General features: G+C 42.5%; 1 protein-coding gene and 1 pseudogene across 1 annotated transcript; one reads left to right on the top strand and one right to left on the bottom strand.

Annotated features, from left to right (window-relative positions):
- Positions 1-3,486: 3,486 nt before the first annotated feature.
- Positions 3,487-12,518, bottom strand: LOC136455254 (putative disease resistance protein RGA3; annotated as a pseudogene).
- An 8,415-nt stretch (positions 12,519-20,933) lies between these two features.
- On the top strand, positions 20,934-21,392 carry LOC136455637 (uncharacterized mitochondrial protein AtMg00810-like; the record flags this gene model as incomplete). The annotated part of the gene is made up of 1 exon (XM_066455570.1): positions 20,934-21,392. A coding segment is annotated over exon 1 (459 nt), but the record flags the coding sequence as incomplete, so codon positions are not given.
- Between the last annotated feature and the right edge of the window lie 3,007 nt (positions 21,393-24,399).

Below are 24,399 nucleotides of genomic sequence, written 5' to 3'. Positions count from 1 at the left end.
GTAGCTCCTAAGTAGCCCTAAGATCAATTGGAGAAAACTTCATTCACATATGATTTCGAGTTGAAAGTGAATGGAGGGTCAAATGTTGACCGTACGCTAGTCCTGGTGTGACCGGACGCTGGTCCCAGTGTGACCGGATGCTGGCAGTAGAGTCTGGTCAGTTCATTTGATCAAGTGAAGTCATCTGGATGCGACTGGACGCTGAGTGAAAAGTGACCAGACGTTGGGTGCCAGAGTCCGGTCAACTCCAGTAAGGTTCCATAGAGGGAGAATCCTGATCGGACGCGTCCGGTTAGTACTGACCGGACGGTGGTCAAGTTTCGGTTACTGACCGGACGTTGAACAACAATGTGACTAGACGCTGGGTGCCAGAGTCCGATCAACATCAGTAAGGGTCTAGAGAGCAGTTTTTATGACCAGACGCGTCCGGTCAGTGCTGACCGGACGCAGGTCAGAGTTCGGTCACAACTTAACGGCTCTATGGCGGGGAGAACTTACTGGAGCATTCGATCACCTTGATTGGAGTGTCCAGTCACCCCACAGAGTGCTGACTCAGGCACATAACGGTTCATTTTGAATGAGGGGGTATAAATACTTCCTCTATTCATTCAAGGAAGTACTCTTGCCCATTTCAACAGCTGAGAAACACCCTTGAGAGTGTCAAGGAGAGCAAGAGCCTAGTGAGGTGATTGAGATGTGAGAATCTAAGATTAAGGCCTCATTAGTGAAAAGAGAGTATCAAGTGTGCATCCACCCTTCTCATTAGGCTTGTTGTGGTCAAGTGAGAGTTCTTGCTTGTTACTTTTGGTGATCGCCATCACCTAGACAACTTGGTGGTGATTGAGAGTTTGGTGATCATCCGACAGAGCTTGTGGATGATCCAACTCAAGTTGTGAGCGGTTGTGGGTGATTCACCGTGATGGAGTGTCAAAGAATCAACCCGTAGAGAGCACTTGATCCTTGCTCAGATCAAGGGGGAGCTACACCCTTGCGTGGATGCTCCAACGAGGACTAGTGGGGAGTGGTGACTCTCCGATACCTCGGCAAGACATCGCCGCATTCCTTCTCCTCTCTTTACTTTGAGCATTTATTTTTGAGCAATTCAATTATTACCTTTACATTCTTAGAATTGCCATGCTAGAGTAGGATTAGAACTTAGGGTGCTAAACTTTTGTGTGGTAGATCATTAGAATCACTTTCTAGGCACAAGGGGTGAAGTAGGCTAAGTGTAGGGTTTAATTATTGCAAAGAATTTTAGAATTAGCCTAATTCACCCCCCTCTTGAGCATCTTGATCCTTTCAAATATGAAGGCCCTTGATCTTGGCAAACCCACTCTCTATCTCCTTGCAAAGTTTCTCATTGTGCTTTTGGGCTAAGTCATTGTACTTAGCAAGTAACTCAGAGTGTTTGCTCTCAAGTTCCTTGTTTGGCTCACTTTACTTAGCAATTGAATTGTGCTTTGCAAGGAGAGCGGAGTGGTTGAGCTAAAGGGTCTCATTTGGGTCTCAAGAGACTTGATCTTCCCTTTTTGCTTCATGATGATGGCAGTGAACTCATTAAGCAAGTTCATTAAGTCATTAGAAGTTAGCTCATCGTCACTTTTACTTTCACTACCATTACTATTTGTTATCATACATTTGGCCATTTGACACATCAAAGGTGATGGTAGTGGTGAAGAGCCATGAGCGATGGTAATACTTACCATGTCTTCCTCACTTGAGCTCAAGTCTTCATCTGAGATCTACTTCTTGGCGATGAGGACTTGTCGAAGAGCTTCTTGTTACTCTTCTTCTTGGGCTTTTCTTCTTTGTCTTCTTCCTCCTCCCCCTTCTCGCCCTTACCCTTGCCAAAGCTCTTCTTCTTGTTAGCTTCTGGATAATCATATGACATGTGACCGTAGTCACTACAATTGTAGCACTTGACCTTGTCCATCTTCTTGGGCTTGAACTTGTTTCTCTTGGGGTCATTGTTCAACTTTCATGCCCCAAAATCTACGATTTGGGATGTGACTAGAAAATACTCAAGAAAATAAATGATTTACTATTTATAAAATTTTCCTAACCTTTTGTTTAATATGTTGACAATTTAGATAGTGAAAAATATGAGTTTCTATTTTTTTAGAATTTAATTTAATTGTTTTATGCATTTCATACCTAATGAATAATGTCTTTGAATGCAAAATAAAATTTTAAATGTTTTCAAATACGCCTAAGATTTGACCCAAAATCATAGCTTCCGAAATCCATTGTCAAGTCTTGAAATACTATTTCCTAGAAAACCCTGATCAAAGTCTTGAAGACCGTAATCTTGTCTCTGCATCGAGCCTTGTTCTCTATATCAAATGACTAGCGCCAATCTCGAATCCAATGCTTCCAACAAATCTTTAAAATCTAGTCAAATCCTTCAAAACCACACACTCTAATCCAAGTTCCAAAAATCATGATCGGTCTTTAATCATGCAAAATCCTAGCTCAAAATGCTCAAAATATCCATTGCTTGAAATCTCAAAAAAAATTTAAAATTTTTCCTTAATTGACTCCTTGCCAAAACCCTCCCTCCTTTCTTTCTTGTATTTCCCTTCTACAGATCAAACCCCCACAATCGACTTGCGTCGGGCTTCTCTCCAATTGAACCCAATATCCCAACTCTCTCTTTCTGTTTTCCACTAATGGATCAATTCTACAACTCCGTCTTCCCTTCTCACCTTGGACCAAACCCAAACCAATCCTTTCCTTCCCTAGCCAATCCCCTTCCTCTCTCCTCTGGTTGCCTCTTCCATTTCTTCCCCTTCACCTCACTCTTCATTCACCTATAAAATGGAGTCTATATCTCCACTAACTCCTTTCGCAGCCCTGTTTTATGCCTCTCCCTATACTATCCCTGTCCCCAAAAGAATGCAATTCTAAATGTATTCGATTGCAATGCCTAAAGTTTGACCAAATATATAGGTAAAAATATTAATGTTTATGACATCAAATAAATATATTATGAAAACACAAATCTAATAGTACATATTTAGCATGATAAATATTACTATTTTTATATAAATTTGGTCAAACTCAATAGACTTTAACATAGCACTGTTCTAGAATAGCATGCTTTTTGGAATGGACGTTGTAACCTCACTCTTCTGTTCCTTTCACGTGGAGAACACAGACGAACCGTGTGACAGGAATGTCGGTTTTTCATCTAATCTAAACATACGTATGACACAAATGGATGAGAATCATAAATGGGATATGAAAACATATAGAGTAATTGATATAATTAGCAAAATTCTATCACAACTACAAAAAGATATCAGAGTATCTTTATAGGTATTGAATTGGAAATAAACAAAATAAGACGGAAAGCAAAGATAAGCAATGTATATGCTCCCAAATTTATCCATGAGTTTCAATACTCATCTCTTTTATAAAAACATTAATCCCTCTTAAAATTGATGCCCCGTGTAGCAACATGGGTTGACGAGCTAGTAAGCATAATGAGAAACAGAATGGGACCTCCAAGTTGCCCATGAAAAAGGATGATCACAGGTCTACAGTTCTTTTATCCAAAAGGAACCAGGGAGTTAGAAAGTACCAGAACATAAACGCACAAAACACGAGTGACATCAGTTACAAATTTGAACGTACGGGGGAAAAAGAATAAAACAGTAGAAGAACAGAACAGGTTCCAGATTGGAGGAACCAACAAGCAGGTAACCACCAGACTGTCGCTGACGAGCCATAGCCTGGCGGCTCACATGGTGCTGGAGCCTGGTCGCCTGGAGAAGACAACTAGACAAGTTGGAGCTGTGGAGGTTGGCAATCCAATGCCAGCGGCAATCGGCCAGAGCATGTTACTGAGGTCGAGGCCCCAGTGACGATGGAGCCGAGGTGGAGAGGATGTCTCCGCTCGTAACATGCTGCGTTACAGCGGAAACAAGGTCGCTGATCAACTGATAGAAATTAGACTAGTACAGTAGTTGTTACGAAGAAGAAAAAGGAAGTATTTCAGACATCAAGAATTTATACACTTACCTGAACAAAATATTCCGTAAGCATTAGTGAAGCCAGATCTTTCACCTTTTAGTTGCAAAAATGGGCACGCTTCATCTAAATTGCTTCCAGCGGATATGGGCAATCTTCGGCCAGCTTTCTCCATCAGGTGCTCGGCAGCTCTCCTTCAGGAGTTCAGTCCCATGTCTATGCGCTGAAGGGTGGATGGCAGATCTGGTAACGACGATATATTGGGGCAGGCATGGATATCGAGATTCTTCAAACTAGACAGACACTTCAGGTTTTTTGGTAGGTACTTCATTTCACTATAGCATAATCTCAGATGCTTGACAGATGAGAAACTTGCAGACTCTTCAAACGTAACTGATGATTCCTTGCAATCTTGAAGAGAAAGAGACATTGGGATTGTAAAACCTTCTGCCATGAGCATGTGGTTTAGCAATTCGATGCTACTAACAGTGAGTGATTCCTGGACACGGAAATGTGAGATGCACTCAACAGAGAGGTTTCGAACCTCTGTCAAATGTAAGTTCTGGAGATACAGGGAAGACAAGCCTTCAAGAAAGCACAGATCGGGGAAATGACCTAGTGACAATGTTTTAAGTGAGGTCAGATGGGCAATCGACAAGGAAAGGGAGCTTCTGCAACAAAACATACTAAGGTCTTTCAGTTGTGGCAAGCCATTACTGAATGAATCAGCTGCAAGCATACAACCACATATGAAGAGCTCAACAAGGGACAACGGTAAAAATTCTGCTCCACGTGCCAGCTCTAAACAAGGGCAGAAATAAAATCTAGACTCTAAGAGAGATGCAGCAGCTCTTAAGCCACCTAATGATCGGAGACACCAACAAGATGAGATGGACAAGCAGTCAAGCTTTGTCAAATGCTTAAATACCTCTTCTGACAGAAGCGCAGTTAAAGTCATAGTCTTATCTAAAGCCAAGGTTTCCAATGAAGCCAGGCCACCAAGGCAAGCAGCTAAAGCTCCATCTGTAATACTGCATGAGTCAAGCTCAAGACATCGAAGCCCTGATGCTGGAACCAGTGGCAGTGCAATGCTCCTTCCATAAATGAGCCTCATCCTCTGTTCATGGCAACATAGCCATGCCCTGATGGTATCTTCTTTCACAAATAATTCATCTCTCTTTTCATGTCGAGGATCCATTTTTATAATTCGGAGATGTTTTGATATGTCATCATCGATCAATGTCACCAACTGCTTCAGAGATGAATGTTCTTCTAATAGTACACTCCTAATACATGACCCTGAATCCACCTCCCATAACGATGCAAGTTTAGATGCCAGGTAGTCGGTAATTATGTTTTTCCTCAGATCATGCTGTTCCAGCTCCTTTTTGGTGATAAATATGAGCAGCGGGCACCTGCTAATTGATAAGCTTGTAAGGCCGGCTGGAAGACAGGATAAAGTCTTAAAATTCGGAACGTTGTCAATCGTCAGATTAGAGCAATGCCAAAGGAGCTCGGAATCAAGTGGTAGGCCTTCTAACACACTACAATTAGCAAGCTCGAAAGACTCCAAACTCTCAAAGTAGGAATGCTCATGAAGCCAGCTTGGATATGAGCCAGATTTGTAACCATTGACTGCGAGGCCACTCAGTTGAGGCGGTGGTTTCAGACCTTCTAGAATATCCAAGTGTAAACTATCTTCTGCATCCGTATCATTCTCGCCACTCCAGACAAGCTGCAACTCTTTGAGATGATTTTTCTGATATAGCTTCGACTCCAAGGCTTCGCCCTTTCCGGTGATATTCTCAAGATTTTTTATTGTCAAACAACCAGCAAGTTCATTCAAGTCCTTCAGCTGTCGCAACTCATATCCCTTCTTATGCACAGAAAATTCATGCAGGTGTTGGAGCGAAGTAAGCTTGCCTATATTGGGAATTTGGCAAAGGGGTCGTTCATACAACCAAGTATGTTTGATGAAACTATCGTACCCTTCAAGACGATGTAGCTTACTTAAATTGCAGAGTTTGTGGGGCAAACTTTTGACTTTGCCATTTAACAGAAGAAATTGTAAGTGATAAAGAGTACATAATGATTTTGGGAGTTCAGAAACTAATGTCCTGATGAGGTTCAAATACTGATGTGCTTCAGCTCACCAACAGATTCAGGCAACTTGCTGCTGTTGTAAAATGACAAATATAATACACGCAACTTCTTCATATGCTGCAGTATCTTATCAAAAAGATCACTTGCATCATCGATCAGTGGATCGATGCAGATAACAATATGTAAATGATGTAGCTTGTGGATAATTTGTCTATGCTTTTCCATACTCTGAACACGAATGGATAGATGTCGAATAGTCCATGGTATTTCTGTCACCTTATCATCTTCTAATCTGAAGCAGTCTTCTCTAGCCAGTGACTCTGCCAAATCATGAAGGAGATCGTGCATGATATAACATGGACCAATATATCTTTCAGAAACCAACTGAAAGAAAGATCCACAGACCATCTCATTGAAGTATTCAGTTGCAACATCCTCCATTCTCCTACTCAGTTTGTATGAATCAACGAGGCCCTCTGCAACCCAAAGATGAACCATCTCGTCAATGTTATACTTGTGGCCTTTCGGAAATAAGATGCAATACTGAAAGCACCTCTGCGTAAGTGGATCTAACTTCTCGTAACTCCACAACAGAGCTCTCCTGGGCTCGCTTAAATTGTCAATCTTTAGAGTAGCATTCCATTCACTCACATCCTTTTTCCTGCTCAACCGGGAACCCAGAACTTCTGCTGCCAGTGGAGAATGTCCAAGCCTTTTAGCAATCTTCTCTGCAGTCTGTTCTAGCTTCAGCCGCAACAGCTGATCTTCAATTTCTACTCCAGAGAAGGCATGGTGTTTGAAGAGTGCCAAGAACTCAGCATCTTCCACGCTACCCAAACGAATGACTTGCTTACAGCAAAGAGCAGCAGGGAGTGTGTCCCGTCAAGAAGTTATCAACACTTTGCTTCCCGCCTGCTGAGAAATTAGAGGAGCTACAAGTTGCTCCCATTCTGTCTCGTTGTCAGATTCCTGAAACCAAACATCATCCAACACAAGAAGAAATTTTTGTGACTTTTCTAGCATATCCTTCAATTTATAGTGGAGAGTGTCAAGACTATCAAGACATGGGCACTCTCCCTTGCTGCAAACTCGATAATCTCCCGCGTGTGACGATGTATATCAAGCTTGCGTGAGATGCAGACCTACATCCTGACATCAAAATATTCTTCTACCCTCATGTCATTATAGACGTACTGTGCCAAGGTAGATTTCCCCATGCCTCCAGCTCCAATAATAGCAAACCTGAAAACCTAGATGAACTTGCCTCAGGAGCCGTCGACTTGTTGAGAAGAATATCCACTACATGATCACGATCTTGGTCACGACCGAACACCTTTGAAGTGGGAAGTGATGTCGTTGTGGGAGGAGTAGCAGTTGTTGGTACAGCAGGGATAGCAGCTGGCAAGCCAAGAAGCTCACGGAAATCCTTGGCTTTCGCCAAGATGTCCTTCAGTTCATGAAGTTTGTGAATTAGCCTTCAGCTTGAAAAGGCTTCAGAATAGTTGATTTCATGGATGAGGCATCCTCCCCCAGTACGGAGTCCTTCCCACTCTTCGCTTTGCGCTTGAGGAGGTTGTACTCGTGTTCGTCCAACAGGTCCTCGGCGTCATAAAAGGCTTCTTTGAGCTGCTGGAGCCATGCCTTCAGCTTGTCCCTATGGGGACTCCTCTGCTGCTTCAATCACCAGGTCAAACTGTGGCAGGACGGTGGTCTCCAGTTCTTGGAGCTCCTGCGCCATGTCAACGCTGAGGTAGGTTGAAGCTTCAGCGAGGAGCTTCTTGACGATTGGCGATACCACCCACCGTAAGCCGTCCAGTGCCACGTCCACCATCCAAGTGTACTAGTTTGTGTGTTTATTGGCACCTTTGCAAATGAAGAGATGTTGGATGGAAGTGTTTCCAGAACTCCAGATGAGAAAGAAGAGAACAAAATGATGAATTGGTAATGGCACGAGGTGTTGGGAAATGGGAAACAAGCAAAAACTCAAAGGGCGTACCCAGTGCAGAGAGCTCCCGCTCACTACTTTTTTTTTTTTTTCTTTTTGCTTTTTTTTAGCTTTTCCTCTTTTCCTATGGGTAAGAGAAATGGATGAACAGATAATTGTGTATCTGGAGATGGGAATATAGGACACAATGGAAGAGTAAAGGCAAGACGCTTTATAATTTTTTTTTCCTTTTTTTGAGTAGGATGTAGGAAGAACAAGTGAGTGGAGAGATGAGCAAAGGAAGTACTTAAAAAAAAAGGGCGTACCCAGTGCAGAGAGCTCCCGCTCTGTGCGGGGTCTGGGGAAGGGTGTCAGTGGCAAGCCTTACCCTCGCCTGTGCAATGCGAGGAGACCACGACTCGAACCCGGGACCTTCCGGTCACAGGCGTTAAGACTCTACCGCATGCACCAGGCCCGCCCTTCATAGCAAGGGAAGTACTTCTGCTAGGAAAAAGCGATGGAGTTGGCAGGAAAACCTGGTGGAGTCAGAAAAGACGAGATGAATTAGTAAGAGAAACCAAGATAAGAAACAACCTAGAAGCAGATTATATTTCCTGAATAGATGCATCTGTAGACGAACACAGAAGGAAATATCTAAGAAGTCAATACACCAAAGGAAGAGTTGGAGAGTTTACACAGATGAGGATACCGAAGGGCGCTGGAAGCAGAGTTGCCGGAGCCGACGACGAAGAGGATGCGAGGTTGCCAGAGTAGTGGACTGACCTCTCGCCTCTAGAGCAGGTGCTGTATTTCAAGAGATGAATATGAGACGCAGGACTGTACAAACAGCCAGTCAGGATGGATCTGCAAAATATTCGACCCACTTGTCCCAAATTATTTCCTTTCAGGGACTCATTGCATTGCTGAGCTTACCTGCAGAGAAGACTTAGCCGTTGTTAATAGCCCACTGGGGGCAATTAGCTGCATGATTTAGCTCTAGGTACACCCAACAGAAACAAAAACAAGACTCCTGATAGTGACCGCTGGTATAAGCACATCAAATAAAAACATCAATTATTGCCTTATAAAAAACTAAAGCATCAATCAAGTTAATTGTACGGTAGATGATCTCGCTACCCGTGTCACAACTTTCTTTTTATTTTGATTGCCATCGTTGGCCTTATAAAAAACTAAAGCATCAATCAAGTTAATTGTATGGTAGATGTTGTGACCAAGAATAGAATATGACCCACTCGGTCTTCGTTCTACAAGAAACCAATGACAATAAGGACCTAATTGCAATTGGGTAAAATGATTTTCCACCTAGGCACACATATTACATGGTCAAGATGAAGGTATTTCTTGAACTACAACAATTCTGGAGAGCATGACAGGACGCAGTGAGACTGAAAATGTGAAACAGAGATGAAGGTCACAGCAAAGTCTTTCCAATAATTCTAAAAATATACTCCTCCCCATATTCATGAATGGCCATGCTGAGTTCAGATGGAAGTACAAGCCAGTCATCATCTTCAAGGAGGGGTTGCAGAACTAAAGCCTTTCTAGCAAGGCAAGATAAGAAACGCCATCTCGAAAATAAAACCAGTATTTTAAGGACAGCTTCAGAAGTTGAACAGCAAGAGTACATGAAAAATATCAGATTTTGACGATATGGTTCCAAAAATAAAACAGTGCTTTAACAAACCTCGAAGTAATAACACAAAAAATAAACTCAAGCCATTCTGATGTCAAAGAAAGCCTTAAACCAATTGTTTTGCTCAAGTTTCCAATTGTACCAAAAGGCACACCAGAGCACACTAGCAAATAATATTAATCATAAAGATTCAAAGTAAACTGATAGGCAACAGTGTCTACTTCATATTCTTACATGCAAGTCTAACAAAATTTCATGGAACAGTTCCAAGTGGTTCCATAACATCCTACAATAAAACAAGTTGACTGCCTGCCAGTAGCTCACAACATATAATCAGTAATCAGTAAAAGGGAGAGTCTGTTAGGGTGGTATCAATGTTGGAACATACTGGTCTTGCAAACTGCAAGGGTTAACAACCCCAATGGCAGACACTGAATATGATTTTTCTGACAAAAGCATGCAGGTCAGCTATTGCAAAGAACATTCAAAGATGACAAACCATACTCAAATTGAGTGCACTGCAGCCTGCAGGTATATGTTCTCTGTCCAATTGATCTTGAGAACAAAAAAGGAATCAACAAAACCAATAGCACATATCAACAATTACAACTGCATCATTCTTACGAATAGAAAGATCATGAGGTCTACGGCAAATAACTATGTAATTTACACTTACTGCTTTATATAACCCAATGGTAAGAAATATATCCAAATGAACAGGCCATATGCAAGCATTCTACCGTATATGGCATCATGCATAAATTAAGTGGTAATGCATATAACATACAAATATTGCAGAACTCGTTGACAAGAGATCAAACCAGTATGAACTCAGCACTTTTGTCATCAGTGGACAAAATAGCACGATAAAAGAAGAGCAGTGCATTACTGATCTGCAGTCAAAAACTCATCACAAGATTTTGCTATTATGAAGTTATGTGCCAGGAACTGAAATAATAGTAATTTGAATCAAATTTTCTGTTTATTCCCAACAAGATCAATATAATGGGGTAATAGATAAGGTGGTATTAGCAAGTGAAGTACAAGGTAGTGACTTACTGATAAGGTGGTATCATGCATAAATTATTATATGTGGTAGCATATAACATACAAATATTGCAGAATTCATTGACAAGACATCAGGTCAGTATAAACTCAGCACTTTTGTCATCAGAAAACAAAATAGCACGATAAAAAATGCACATCTAGAGCAGTGCATTACTGATCTGCAGTCAAAAACTCATCACAAGATTTTGCTATTATGAAGTTATGTGTCAGGAACTGAAATAATAGTAATTTCTAATTTGAATCATATTTTCTGTTTATTCCCAACAAGATCAATATAATGGGGTAATAGATAAGGTGGTATGCTGTTGCACATGATTATTAGCAAGTGGAGTACAAGGTAGTGAGCATATCATGCCCACTGTTTATGAACAACTAATTGCCAAATCAAACGAGCTTAAACTACTCGAAGATCACCCAAGTCGTCAACTAAGTCATTCTTCTTCATTTAGATTGTTTGTAACCCAAAGAAGAAAATAGATCATTCATGGCTTCATGCAAGTAGAAAGATAATGACATATATTGGTAGAGAACAATCAGCCTGTTCGCATGTTGGTTTCAGCCGGGGCTTATTAGCTATGGTACAGTGTTTTCCTCTCACAACAAACCAGCACCAGCCAGCTCTTATCACCCAGAAACCAACCAGCGAACAGGCTGAATATCTTATGCAGTTATTGCTTCATATGTTCCACAGAGAATAGAATAAATGTACCCAAATAAACAGGCCATTTGCAAGCATTATAACGTGAATGTATAATGCAATAAACACATTTACTGTATACAAAGAAAACAGAACTTTCTTATTAACAACAAAATAGCAGTACCGAAATTACAGATATCTATAGTACTACAGTAGTGGAGAGTAGTGCTCCAGTGTCAAAAGCATAATAGAACGAACCAACCAAATAAGGGCAGATCCTTGCCCGGTTACAGACCCGCAGCGGGCAGCGCGGCCAAGAAGGCACTGTAGGCGGAATCGAGGTCGAAGTTGAGCTGCCTGGCCTGCTGCTCGGTGAGCTCATCCGCGGCCCCCATCTTATGCAGCTTGCCAAGCCACTCGTTAACCTTGACCTTCCCCTCAAAGTCGGGCGGCAGCAGGGGGCCCAGCCTGGCCATGGATGTGGCGACGTCCTGCAGCAGGGGGCGGACCTGGTCGTTGGCAAGCATGTTGAGCTTGACTGCGTCCATGGCGGTGATGAAAGTCTGCACGCAGTGCGCGATGGCTGCGGCGGAGGCGGCGGTGGCGGCCGGCGCGGATGAGGCGGAGGCGGCGCGGAGCTCGACGGTGGCCGGGACGCCCGACTGGAGGAGGCGGTTGAGCGCGGCGGGGCAATCGAGGCGGTACGCCTGGACGAAGCGCGGGACGGTGACTGCGCCGGCGAGCGACGAGGAGAGGGAGTTGAACTGGGAGATGAGCTTGAGGCACTCCGCCTCGTAGTCGGCGGCGGAGACGAGGTCGCGGACGTAGGCCCGCTCCAGCTTCTCCGTGGCCTTGATGATCGCGTACAGGTCCGCGTAGCTCTCCAGGAGCTCCCGCTCGCGCTTGTCGTTCCACAGCTTCACCTCCATGGGCGTCGGCTGGGGCTCCCTCCTTCCCTCCGGCGAGCGGATCGCGGGGGCTAGGGTTGCGGCGGTGCCCGAGATTTGGGGGAAGAGGAGAGGAGATCGGGGTAGGATGGATTAGGGAATTGTTAAAAGCGCGAGGGGGTTACGTGTAAACTGGACTACTGGAGTCTGGAGAGATTTTGAAAAGGATTCGACTACGACGACGACGCGCTTGTTCTGTCTTTCCCCTGAAGCGATCGACGCAAAACAAATGCAACGCCAATTGCACGGCAGTTTCTGTTCGAGGTCTGTAGCACACGAAAAGTCGAAACATACGTCCAAGCTAGTTGTAGCTAGTAGGATTCCGGCGACAGCATAAGGCAGTACGGCAAATTTATACAGGACGTTTGTTCTTTGAGATCTACTGCTAGGTAAGAAAATGAACGCAATACTTCTCTGCCAGACAAAAAAGATCTATACAAATTTTAATGGTAAGCAGATGTGAATCACTTCTTGATTTTTGGGAGCTGAAAAAACACGCTTCAATTCTCAGAGTCACTGCAGAATCAATCCTCACCATAAATTTGCTGTGATTGGCTGTTAGAATTTGGAAGTGCCAAAATGTCCATAATCCCTCCGAGTAGTCCTAATCTTATGTCTCCATCGGAACTGTTGACACTCAAAAGTGTCCACATTATAAAATAGACTTCTCCATCATATTTGTATCGTCAAGATGGCAGCAAAGGATATTTGGATCGTCGTATTTGGAGCCGGGCGAAGGAAACAACTTTTTCGGGACCTAATCTAGCTAGAGTCGGCTAAGTCGACTAAGCCGACTTGATCAACTTCCTCAAATGCAAGAATGTACTTCACCATTACGCTCCTCTCATCGAGCTGATCGAAAAACATATATGGTTCATCTCGTTTGTAGTCCAGATGAATTAATTATGAATTTTGAAAACTTTTCACCTGAATTTCCCAGGGCAAGTCGGCTTAGCCTATTCCCCTAGTTGGCTAAGCCGACTCTCCCTGTTTTCAGCCCGAAAAGAGCACCTCGGGCCCGTGGTAGGCATAGCCGACTCGGGGGTCGGCTTAGCCGACTTTGTCAGGTCTAGAACGAATCTAAACACGCTTTGATATGATTTGGAAGGGTTTCGACTCCTTGAGGGATAATGCCACCCCCACCTTATAAATATAAGGTCCACGGCCGATTGAGATGCCCAACTCACAACCCAAAAATCAATCTACTATCTCTTCTTTACCCTCTTTACTTCTCCTCGTTCTTCGTCGGTGCTACATGGACAGTGGATCGACGACGGCGAAGCTCTAGAGCGGCCAGGTCGACTAGAGCTGCCCATTGCCGCTACACGCCTCCAACGGGTTCCCTCCCGGGCGTGTGAGGTTTCAGGTCTTAAGAGACCTTGCCGGCGTGTCTTGCGTATCCAAAAATCGCTTATTGTTTGAGGAACTATAATATTTTGTGCCAGCCTCTATAAATAAAAAGAGGAGTTACCTTAAATAGTTTTTGTGTTAGTGCTTATTACCCACTTTGCTAAGGCCCATTCAATTGCCACTTGCCTTCGCAATCGTGTATGCCTAATGCCCCTGGATATACTTCACTGACATATCTGAGTCCATCTCCACCCAAATTCTTGGTGAAGGTCACTCTGGCTCATCTCCAAATTTTGTACCCCAAGGTCGCGGGCTCCGTCTCTTCTGACCTCGAGGCTGTGGGCTTCGTCTCACCCGACCTCGAGCCCGTGGGCTCTGTCTCGCCTGCCTCCTTAGGTGCGGGCTCTGTCTCACCCGACCCCAAAGCTGTGGGCTCCGTCTCGCCCAACCCCTTAGGTGCGGTGATCGTTGGGGGCTAGAGGGTATATATACCTTTCTCTTTCCTCCCCAACGGCTCTCTACCTCTTCTTCCTCACTTTAGCACGCCCAAAACAAAGCAGGAGCTCTCTCTCTCTCCCTCCATTGTTGACCTCAAGCCCCAAGCAAATTCATTGATTTCTCCATCAATCCTTGAGGGAAAGGGTCCAAAACTCGATTAGAGAGTAGCTCCATTGATTCCCCAACTCTAAAGAGCACTTGGTTCATGTTTTGGTCGGTGGTTGTGTTTGTTACTCTTGGAGCTTGGCTCCTAGCCGGCTAGAGCGTCGCCCGTGGAGCTTGCCAACTTATGTGGCAGCCCTAGGAGGTTTGTAGCCATCTCTTGAAGTTAGTAAACTCACCCCTCATCTCAAGAGTTAAGTCTCTTGATTTGATAATAAGGAAGGGTTAGAAAGCCCTAAGCCTTAGTGGCTAACCTAAATAACGTGGAGGTAAGCAAGCCTTGGTGGCGAGCCAAACCACGGGATAAATCTTTATGTCTCTTATGCTTCATTTACATTACTTACATGTCATATTATTGTTGAGGTGATTTCTAGGGTTTCTAGTCGATCTACTTGTGTGTGATGTTCCTACTACTTTTAGCTCTCGATTTGTGACTATCATACCTGCAGTAAGCTAAGAAATTTCTTCGATCTAAGTTTTTGTTCACTGATTTTGAACTATGACTTGAAGTTGTTTGTAGGTGTGGCAGTGCCGCTGTTCTGGCCCGGCAGTGCCGTAGTCTGACAGTGCCGCCCGTCAGAGCAGCAGTGCCGTAGGGTGAAATTGATGAAAGTTTGAGTGTTTATTTTGATAGGCCTATTCACCTCCTCCCCTCTAGACCAACCATAAATCCTACAAGTTGTATCAGAGCAGGTTACCTCATATACGCTTCACTGCGTGAGGTACGGAGCCCGAAGGAGGAACTAGTGGCGTAAAGCGGGTGGATGTCGACACAGACAGCAGCGAGCTAAGCGCATCGATAGCAAGCAACACCACACTACCGCATCTTGAGGCTACCGACGCCGAAAGAGCTCTCAATGAGAATGAGAGAAGAAAAAGGAAGGAGACAATAAAGCTAAAAAGAGAAGCAAGAGAGAAGAAGAAGAAGAAGGAGCAGCGGTTAGAGGATAAGAAGCAAAGAAAAGAAGAAAGAAGGCTTAAGAGAGAAGTAAGAAGAAAAAGAAGAAGAAGAGAAGCTAGGAAGAAGAAGAAAGAAGAAGAGAAGGCAATAAGTACATCATCAAGTAGGAAAAAGTCTACTTAACCCCCCCCCCACCTTTCATACTTGGTCTACTTCACCCCCAACTATGAAACCGTCTGTTTTACCCCCTAAACTTTCTAAAACCATCTATTTTACCCCTGGGCGGTTTTCAGCGGCGGTTTTGCTACAGTGCCGGTGGTTTTGAATTTTTCTTTTTTTTATTTATTTTCAGTGAATTTTTGAAAAATCATAGTAAATCATAGAAAAATCTAATTTTATTAGACTCCATGTGAGTAGATCTACACAGTGAATATATAATACGGTATGTTTTAGTACAATTTTTTTGTAGCTTTAGATTAATTGGAAAATCCAATTTTGTCTGTAATTAATTAAAATTTATCTATAACTAAGTTATATATAGTCCAATGAGTACGAAATTTTTACTATAGTTCAAGCATATAATAATTAGCGTACCATAAAAATTTCACCATAATTGGACCATAGAAGCTGCAGCTATGAATTATTCCAATTAATTACAGATAAAATTAGATTTTCCAATTAATCTAAGGCTACAGTAAAAATTTTGTACTAAAGCATACCGTATTATATATTCACTATATAGATCTACTCATGTGGAGTCCAATAAAATTAGATTTTTCATTTTATGATTTTTCAAAAATTCACCGAAAATAAATAAATAAAAAGAAAATTCAAAACCAACGACACTGTAGCAAACCCACGTTACTGTAGCAAACTTGATATTACTGTAGCAAACCCGCCGCTGAAAACCGCCCAAGGGGTAAAATAGACGGTTTTAGAAAGTTTAGGAGGTAACAGACGGTTTCATAGTTGAGGGTGAAGTAGACCAAGTATGAAAGGTGGGGGAGGTTAAGTAGACTTTTTCCTCATCAAGCATATTAAGTAGTTCCAAAGATGGAGATGATGATGAGTCATACCAAGTGTCGAAGGGGAACAAGAAGGAGAAGAAAGGAAAGGGCAAAGGCGACAACAATAAATATGCCGCCGTATCCTTTAACTATTCTTCTATTCCTATGACTAACCATGAATGGAGGTCTTTCATCAATGTACCCACGAGAAAGTTACCTCATTTTAATGGGACTAACTTTGCCAAGTGGAAGCACTTGATGAGAGCCTATCTTATAGGTCTTCACCCCGACATTTGGGAAATTGTTTGTAATGGATTTGAGCCACCGGTTGATCTCAAGAACCCAACACTAGAAGAGATGAGAATCATTCATCTCAATGGTCAAGCCACAAGTGTGTTGCTTAGTGCCTTGGATGGTGATGAGTACAATAGAGTGATTGGAGTTGATGTTGCCAAGCAAATTTGGAATACTTTACGCCTAGCACATGAAGGGGTTGACAAAGTGAGAAATGTAAGAATTGATTTATTGATGTCAAAGCTCAACCGGTTTGTGATTTTGGATAGAGAGGGGTCACAAGATATGTTTGATAGGTTGGTAACAATGGTGGGCAAGATTAGAGGCTATAGTTGTGATGAGCTAGATGATCACAAAGTTGTCAAGATTATGTTAGAAGCTTATTCACCTAAAAATGAGACCATAGTCACTCTAATTAGAGACAAGAAGAAGTTTGAGTACTTCACACCATATGATGTACTTGAGAGAATCTTGACCTTTGACATGCAAAGAGAAGAAGCAAATGAGAGAAAGAAACTTGGAGAATTGCAAGCAAAGTTAGAGGGCATCAAGATCAAAGATGTAGCTCTCAAGGCCAACAAATCAAGCAAACAAGGCTCTACAAGCAAGTTCAAGATCAACCAACAAGCTTCAACTAGCAAGCCCAAAGCAACCAAGCAAGTTCAAGAAAGAGTAGAGACCATATTTGTCTCATGGCAAAGTGTGAGAAGGTAAAATCTAAATCAAAGGCCAAATCTCCTCCACCTCCTAGTGATATCTCTAGTAGTGATATTAGTGATAGCTCTAGTGATAATAAATCTAGTGATGAAGAAATAAATATGATAACTAAAATTTTGGATGGAAAGATCAAATTATTCGTCACTAAGCTAACGGAGGATCTAGAGAGTGTCCAAGCCAAGCTAGAATCTAGAGAAGAGACTCTTATTCAACAAGAGGATCTCTACATTATTAGCAAAGAAGCTCTTGCATTAGAGAGAAGTGAGGTGGAATCCTTGCGTAAGGCCTTGGCCAAAGAGCAAGAGAACCATGCTATCACAAAGAAAGCAAATAAAGCTCTCAAGAAAAAGTATTGTGACTTAGATGAAAAGCACAAAGAACTTGAGATGCAATATAGCATTCTTTGGGATAGCAACTCACATCTCACTAAAGCAAAGGAAACATCTACTCCCTCTACTAGTCAAGGTTGTGGAAAATATTTTAATTTTGACTTGAATGCTTATTCCACTAACCTTGCAAATATAGAAGCTATGAGAAAAAAGATTGCTAGGCTCAATGAAGTCATTGGAAAAGGGTGAATAAGTGTGACCCAATCCAATGACAAGAAGGTTGATAAATCAAAAGGGCCACAATTCAAGCAAGTAAGGCATCCCTTAATCAAGCATGGGCTTGATCACACAAAAGGAGCTAAGACAAATAGAAGAAGGACAGTGAATGGCTATGAGTGTGTGCAGTTTGAGAGGAAGGGCAAAATTGGTACAGATCAGCCTACATAGACCGCGACAGAACAGCGTCCCAGAGCGATGGTGCCGCACCCCGCAAAAATATGAAGGCTACCAATTCTGCTCCTAATCAAACTAAGCCCAAGAAGAAGGTGTAACAAGAGAAACATGTTTTCCATAAGCCTAAGGAATTAGTATGGGCCACCAAGAATAAGTATGCCTATCAACCGAAGACTTATGCACCTCGACAAAGCTTGACATCATGCTTTGTTTTGAGGAACAACAACAGTGGGAAAGTGGTTGCTAAATATGTTGGAAAGGAAACCAACATATATAGGAATACTTCTATATGAGTTTCTAAGATTCTTGTGACTAACATACAAGGCCCCAAGTTAAATTAGGGACCTAAATCTCACAACTAAACTTGTTTTGTAGGTATACTCCTCCGGTGGATCAAGTTGGGTGCTTGATAGTGGATGTACAAATCATATGACCGGAGAAAGGAGTATGTTCTCATCATATTCACCGATGACACACTCAAATGAAAATATTGTCTTTGGAGACAATTCAAAGGGGGATGTGATTAGTCTCGGTAAAGTTGCTATAACTCTTGGGCATTCAATTACAAATGTATTACATGTTGATTCGTTGAGTTACAATTTGTTGTCCGTTTCTCAATTGTGTGAGATGGGCTACAATTGTCTCTTTACGGATAAAGGCATGGAAGTCTTTAGAAGGGAGGATTCCTCTATTGTCTTTATGGGTCAATTAAAGAACAAGCTTTACTTAGTTGATTTCAACAAAAGTAAAGCTAAGCTTGAGACTTGTTTAGTGGCAAAATCTAGCATGGGTTGGCTTTGGCATCGCCGACTAGTCTATGTTGGTATAAGGAACTTGGCCAAACTTCTAAAAGATGAATACATCCTTAGACTAACAAATGTTCACTTTGAGAAAGATAGGATTTGTAGCGCTTGTCAAGCTAGAAAGCAAGTTGGAGCACCTCACCCACCAAAGAGCATCATGACCACCAAGCAACCATTGTAGCTAATATATATGGATCTCTTTGGACCGATCGCCTACCTAAGTATCATGGATAACAAATATGGTCTTATTATTGTTGATGGCTATTCCCGTTTCACTTGGGTATTTTTCTTGCATGACAAGTGCCAAGTTCAAGAGAAGGTGAAGATACTTGTTAGAAGAGATCAAAAGGAGTTTGGTCTTTCCATCAAAAAAGTGATAAGCAACATTGGGACCGAATTCAAGAATACTCTAGTTGAGGAGTTTCTTGATGAAGAGGGCATCAAGCATGAGTTTTCAACTCCATACACCCTTCAATAAAATGGTGTGATAGAGAGGAAGAACCATACACTCATTGACATGACAAGAACAATGCTAGATGAGTATAAGACGCCGGACAAGTTTTGGTGTGACACTGTTAACACCGCTTGCCATGCCATCAACCGCCTCTACCTACACAAGAAGTTGAAGAAAACTTCATACGAGCTTCTAACCGATAACAAACCTAAGGTGCCTACTTTAGAGTGTTTGGGTGCAAGTGTTTCATACTTAACAAGAAACCCAAAATCTCTAAGTTTGCACCTAAAGTTGATGAAGGTTTTCTTCTTAGTTATGGATCAAATGAGCTGCCTACCGTGTCTTCAACAAAACCTCTGGGAGAGTTGAGATTGCGGTAGACGTGACATTTGATGAATCTAATGGCTCTCAAGTGGAGCAAGTTAATTCAAGTGTTGTAGGAAAGGAGGATCCACTATGTGAAGCAATCAAGCAATTGGCTATTGATGATATTAGACCACAAGAAAAAGAAGTCACTGAAGTGGAGGTTCCTCAAGTTGCTGTTGCACCTATTTCCGCTGACGTACCTGATGCTACACTGTAGCAAGCATCTGCTACAACTCTAGAGCGTGGCAGTGCCACACTTGAGGGTGGTAGTGTCGCACCTACACAATTAGCAGCAGCTAATTTGACTCCAGCTCGTGGACAAAATCTACAACCCATATTTGAGCAAGATGATGATGAAGATCTAGAAGATGAACAAGAGACCATTGAGCATCTAAGGCTAAGGCAAACAATACAACGGGATTATCTCATTGATAATGTTCTTTGGAGCCTTTGAAAGGGGGTAACAATTCATTTATATTTAGCAAACTTTTATCAATATTACTCGTTTATTTCCTCTTTAGAGCCTCTTAAGGTAGAACAAGCACTTGGAGATTCGGATTAGGTGATGGCCATGCAGGAAGAGCTCAATAACTTCGAATGAAACCAAGTGTGGATTTTGGTGGAATGACCCAATACCAATGTCATTGGCACCAAGTGGGTCTTCCGCAACAAGCAAGATGAGAATGGAGTGGTGACAAGGAACACGGCAAGGTTGGTTGCTCAAGGTTTCACTCAAGTAAAGAGCTTGGACTTTGAAGAAATATATGCACCGGTGGTAAGACTTAAAGCAATTCGAATGCTTCTAGCTTATGCCGCTCATCACTACTTCAAGCTATATCAAATGGATGTGAAGAGTGCATTTCTCAACAGCCCTATTCAAGAACTTGTCTATGTTGAGCAACCACCGGGCTTTGAAGATCATAAGTTTTCCAACCATGTCTACAAACTCCAAAAGACGCTCTATGGGCTTAAGCAAGCACCAAGAGCATGGTATGAATGCCTTAAAGAATTCTTGCTTAAACAAGGCTTTGAAATAGGCAAATCCGATCCTATCCTTTTCACTCACAAAATTGGCAAAGATATATTTATGTGCCAAATATATATCGATGACATAATATTTGGTAGTACTAATCATTCTTTTTGTGAGAAATTTAGTAGGATCATGACCAAGAGATTTGAGATGTCCATGATAGGTGAATTAAAGTTCTTCCTTAGATTTCAAATCAAGTAAGTGAAGGATGGAACTTTCATTAGCCAAATGAAGTACACCCATGATATGCTCAAGAAGTTTGACATGGTGAATGCCAAGCCTATCAAAACTCCCATGCCAACCAATGGATATCTAGATCTCAATGATGAAGGGAAAGCCATGGATATTAAGGTATATCGCTCCATGATCGGCTCTCTATTTTATCTGTGCGCATCTAGGCCTGATATTATGCTTAGTGTGTGCATGTGTGCTAGATTTCAAGCTAACCCGAAAGAGTGCCACTTAGTGGCCGTTAAGAGAATCTTGAGATATTTAGTACACACTTCTAATATTGGCTTGTGGTATCCTAAGGGCTCTAAGTTTGATCTACTTGGGTATTTAGATTCTGATTACGCTGGTTGCAAAGTAAATCGAAAAAGCACCTCGAGGACATGTCAATTCCTTGGACGGTCCCTAGTGTCTTGGAGTTCTAAGAAGAAAAATTGTGTAGCCCTTTCCACCACCGAGGCTGAGTATGTTGCAGCCGGTGCATGTTGTGCTCAACTACTTTGGATAAGGCAAACCCTTCAAGATTTAGGATGTCACTTCACAAAAATCCCACTTTTGTGTGACAACAAAAGTGCCATAAAGTTAGCCAACAATCCCGTAAGCACTCAAGAACTAAGCACATAGACATCCGACATCATTTCTTGAGAGACCACAAAGCCAAAGGAGATATCGAAATTCGCCATGTGAGCACCGACAAGCAACTAGCCGATATCTTTACTAAGCCTCTTGATGAATCAAAGTTTTGTGCTTTGCATAGTGACCTAAATATTCTTGATTCTCATAATGTGGTTTGAACTATAGCACACCTTGATTGATGAACTAGCATGGATATGAGAAATGAATTGCAAAAGTATAAATATTGTGCTTAAAATATTTTATCATAAGAAACAAGTGCATTGTGATTATTGTTTGTATTGATTATTTGTTGCTAATCATAATGTGCTTGAGATATGTGTCCATATCCTATATATAGAGAGGTATTTAGCTAGTAGCTAAATCCGTTGTACTAAGGAGTGCGGCAGTGCCGCGCCTGCCCTACGGCAGTGCCACGTGTGGTGAGCGGCAGTGCCACACTTTAATTTCAACCAGAAATTCAGCCCATATCAGCTATTACCATGGGAGCCCATCTTGCCTCTTATTTCTACTAGCCCCCAGGGTAACTCTCCCTCATTCACCACAGCTACCACCCCCCTCTCTTCACTGCACGCATAGGCAACCGCCGACGCCATCCGTCCTACTGCGCCGCCACCTGTGGCACTGTCTAGCCCGCTGCTGCTCTTCCCCCTCACTGCCAGTAGCTGGAGTAGCTCATGGATGAAGCTGATTCATTCCTTTCCTCCTTAATCCATGTAAATCAAGGTGAAACACTAACCTAATCCTGATCTATGCCATGAAGTTCTATATTTATTGGAAGATGGTTTCTAGTGACTACATGATTAGGGTAGAAACTAGTTTGATGGATGAATTGAATCAAAACAATGATTTATTGGTTGAGCCTCATCTATACCCATGGCAGTGCCGCATGTTGGGTGCGGCAGTGCCGCACTCAACAGATTAAACTTGTAAATATAGATGTTGTTCCATCGATGACTCTCTATTTTGGTTAGATTTGTGCACCAGATTTGTTTCTATCTTAAACATGTAGCCACTTTACCTACATTGTAGACAACTCCATGTATTTGTTTAGGTCTACTCATTCTGAGATTGTCTAGTTGTTTAGAAGAATGTTGGAGAAGTAGTCTGAATAGTTGAGAAGAATTGAATCATAGGAGAGGTGAAGCACTAGGTGCGATAGTGCCGTACCCTTTGACCTGATTAGTTTAGAGTGCTTTCCTAACTCGAGATTTGAATCAGCTCATCTATACAGAGTGTTTTACAAGTGTTCTTTTATACCCTTTATGTATAGTTTCTTATTTGGACCTATATTTGTTTGCATAAATGTCCTCTGGAGGTGATGATGACCGAAGGGGGGAAGAGGAAGATGATCGAGCCTCGAGATAAGCAGATGCCTTGTTGTGGTCATGGCAGGACCATAGGGGGTAGCAGTAGTGTAGCAGCCCAGCAGGTAGAGGTGTTGCCAGAGACAGGGGGAGGAGAGATCAGATGATCCAGGATGAGGAGAACTTGGAGAGGGCTGGCCGTACTATTCCTCTAGGTGCTTGCCCAGATACTCCACCTCATCTTGAGGAGTTCGACAAGAGCTACATCAGAGAGTATTCTGAGGATGTGGTCATGAGGTGTCCTGTTGACACACGTGCTCATCCCATGCTCAACTATACGGGAAAGCTGAAGATGGTGAAGGAAGCACGTGAGAACAATCACTATGAGCAGCCAAAGGATTTGGGGATATACTACAGGTTTTGCAATGAGTTTCATTCCAACTTCTATGCTTCTATGAACTTCAACTCCAAGAAATCCAAAGTTGTTAAGATGCAGTATGTTGATTGGGAGGAGATGAAGGCAAAGAATGAGCCAGAATTTAATAAGGATATCAAGGCTTATGAGTTGTTTGGCCTCAGTGATATTATGAACTTTAGATATAATTGGAATGAGGAAGTGCTAGCCTAGTTTCATGCCACTTTCTTCTATAGCATCTACACTGATGAGATTCACTGGATGATTGAGGGACGGCATTATAGAGTTGATTTTAAGACTTTTAGCTGGATCCTTGATTTTGGAGAGGAGGAGCGGGGCTTCACTTATATTCATGATGAGGCTAGAGCTAAGATCCGTGATATTGCATATATGTGGATTGATAGAAGAGGAGCAGATGGGAAGGTCAGTGGCCTGAAGAGCTATTATTATATTCTGAATAATTTGATCAGGCACACTATCAATCCTAAGGATGGAGCAACCTCTGATCTTAATGGCTATGTCAGGAATGTGCTTGATAGATTTGCTCCTGGAGGTGACATGTTTAATGTCCCTCGCTTCATATGGCATGAGCTGAGGAACGCCATAGAGGATGGGAGAAAGGGGATACCCTATACCCCTATCTCATGTTTATAATTGAGAGGGTCACTAGCTACAGATTTAAGAAAGATAGTCTTCCACCGTCTACAAGATTGAGAAGACCCAAGCCTTAGGTGCTAGCAGGGCAGTGAGACACTCTCCATTAGTTGAGGATGTGCCTGAGTCCTCTCACTCTAGGCCCCACAAGGAAAAGAAGATGGAGAAGTTTGGGAGATGGATTAAGGCCATTTTCACCAAATGCACCTATGCAGCAAGGACTGCATATGAGGATCGGTTGGAAAACTGTGAAGCCAACCGAGAGGCTAGAGAGCATGTAGGGCTACCACCTCTTTCTCCAATTCAGTCACCACTGAGGTTTGATGACCTCCCTAGCCTTTCTAAGACAGATTTGGAGGAGGAGGAGGAGCAGCAGCAGGAGCAGCAGGAGCAGCTAGAGCTTAATCCTCACATGAGTTTGAGGTCCACCTTGCAGTCTCTAAGGAGGAGCACCAGGCGTGAGCACCACACTTTGAGCACTCATCACCAAGGG

Source organism: Miscanthus floridulus, chromosome 5, assembly GCF_019320115.1.
Source record: "Miscanthus floridulus cultivar M001 chromosome 5, ASM1932011v1, whole genome shotgun sequence".
Taxonomy (NCBI): domain Eukaryota; kingdom Viridiplantae; phylum Streptophyta; class Magnoliopsida; order Poales; family Poaceae; genus Miscanthus; species Miscanthus floridulus.
This window is presented reverse-complemented; position numbering and strand designations above follow the sequence as displayed.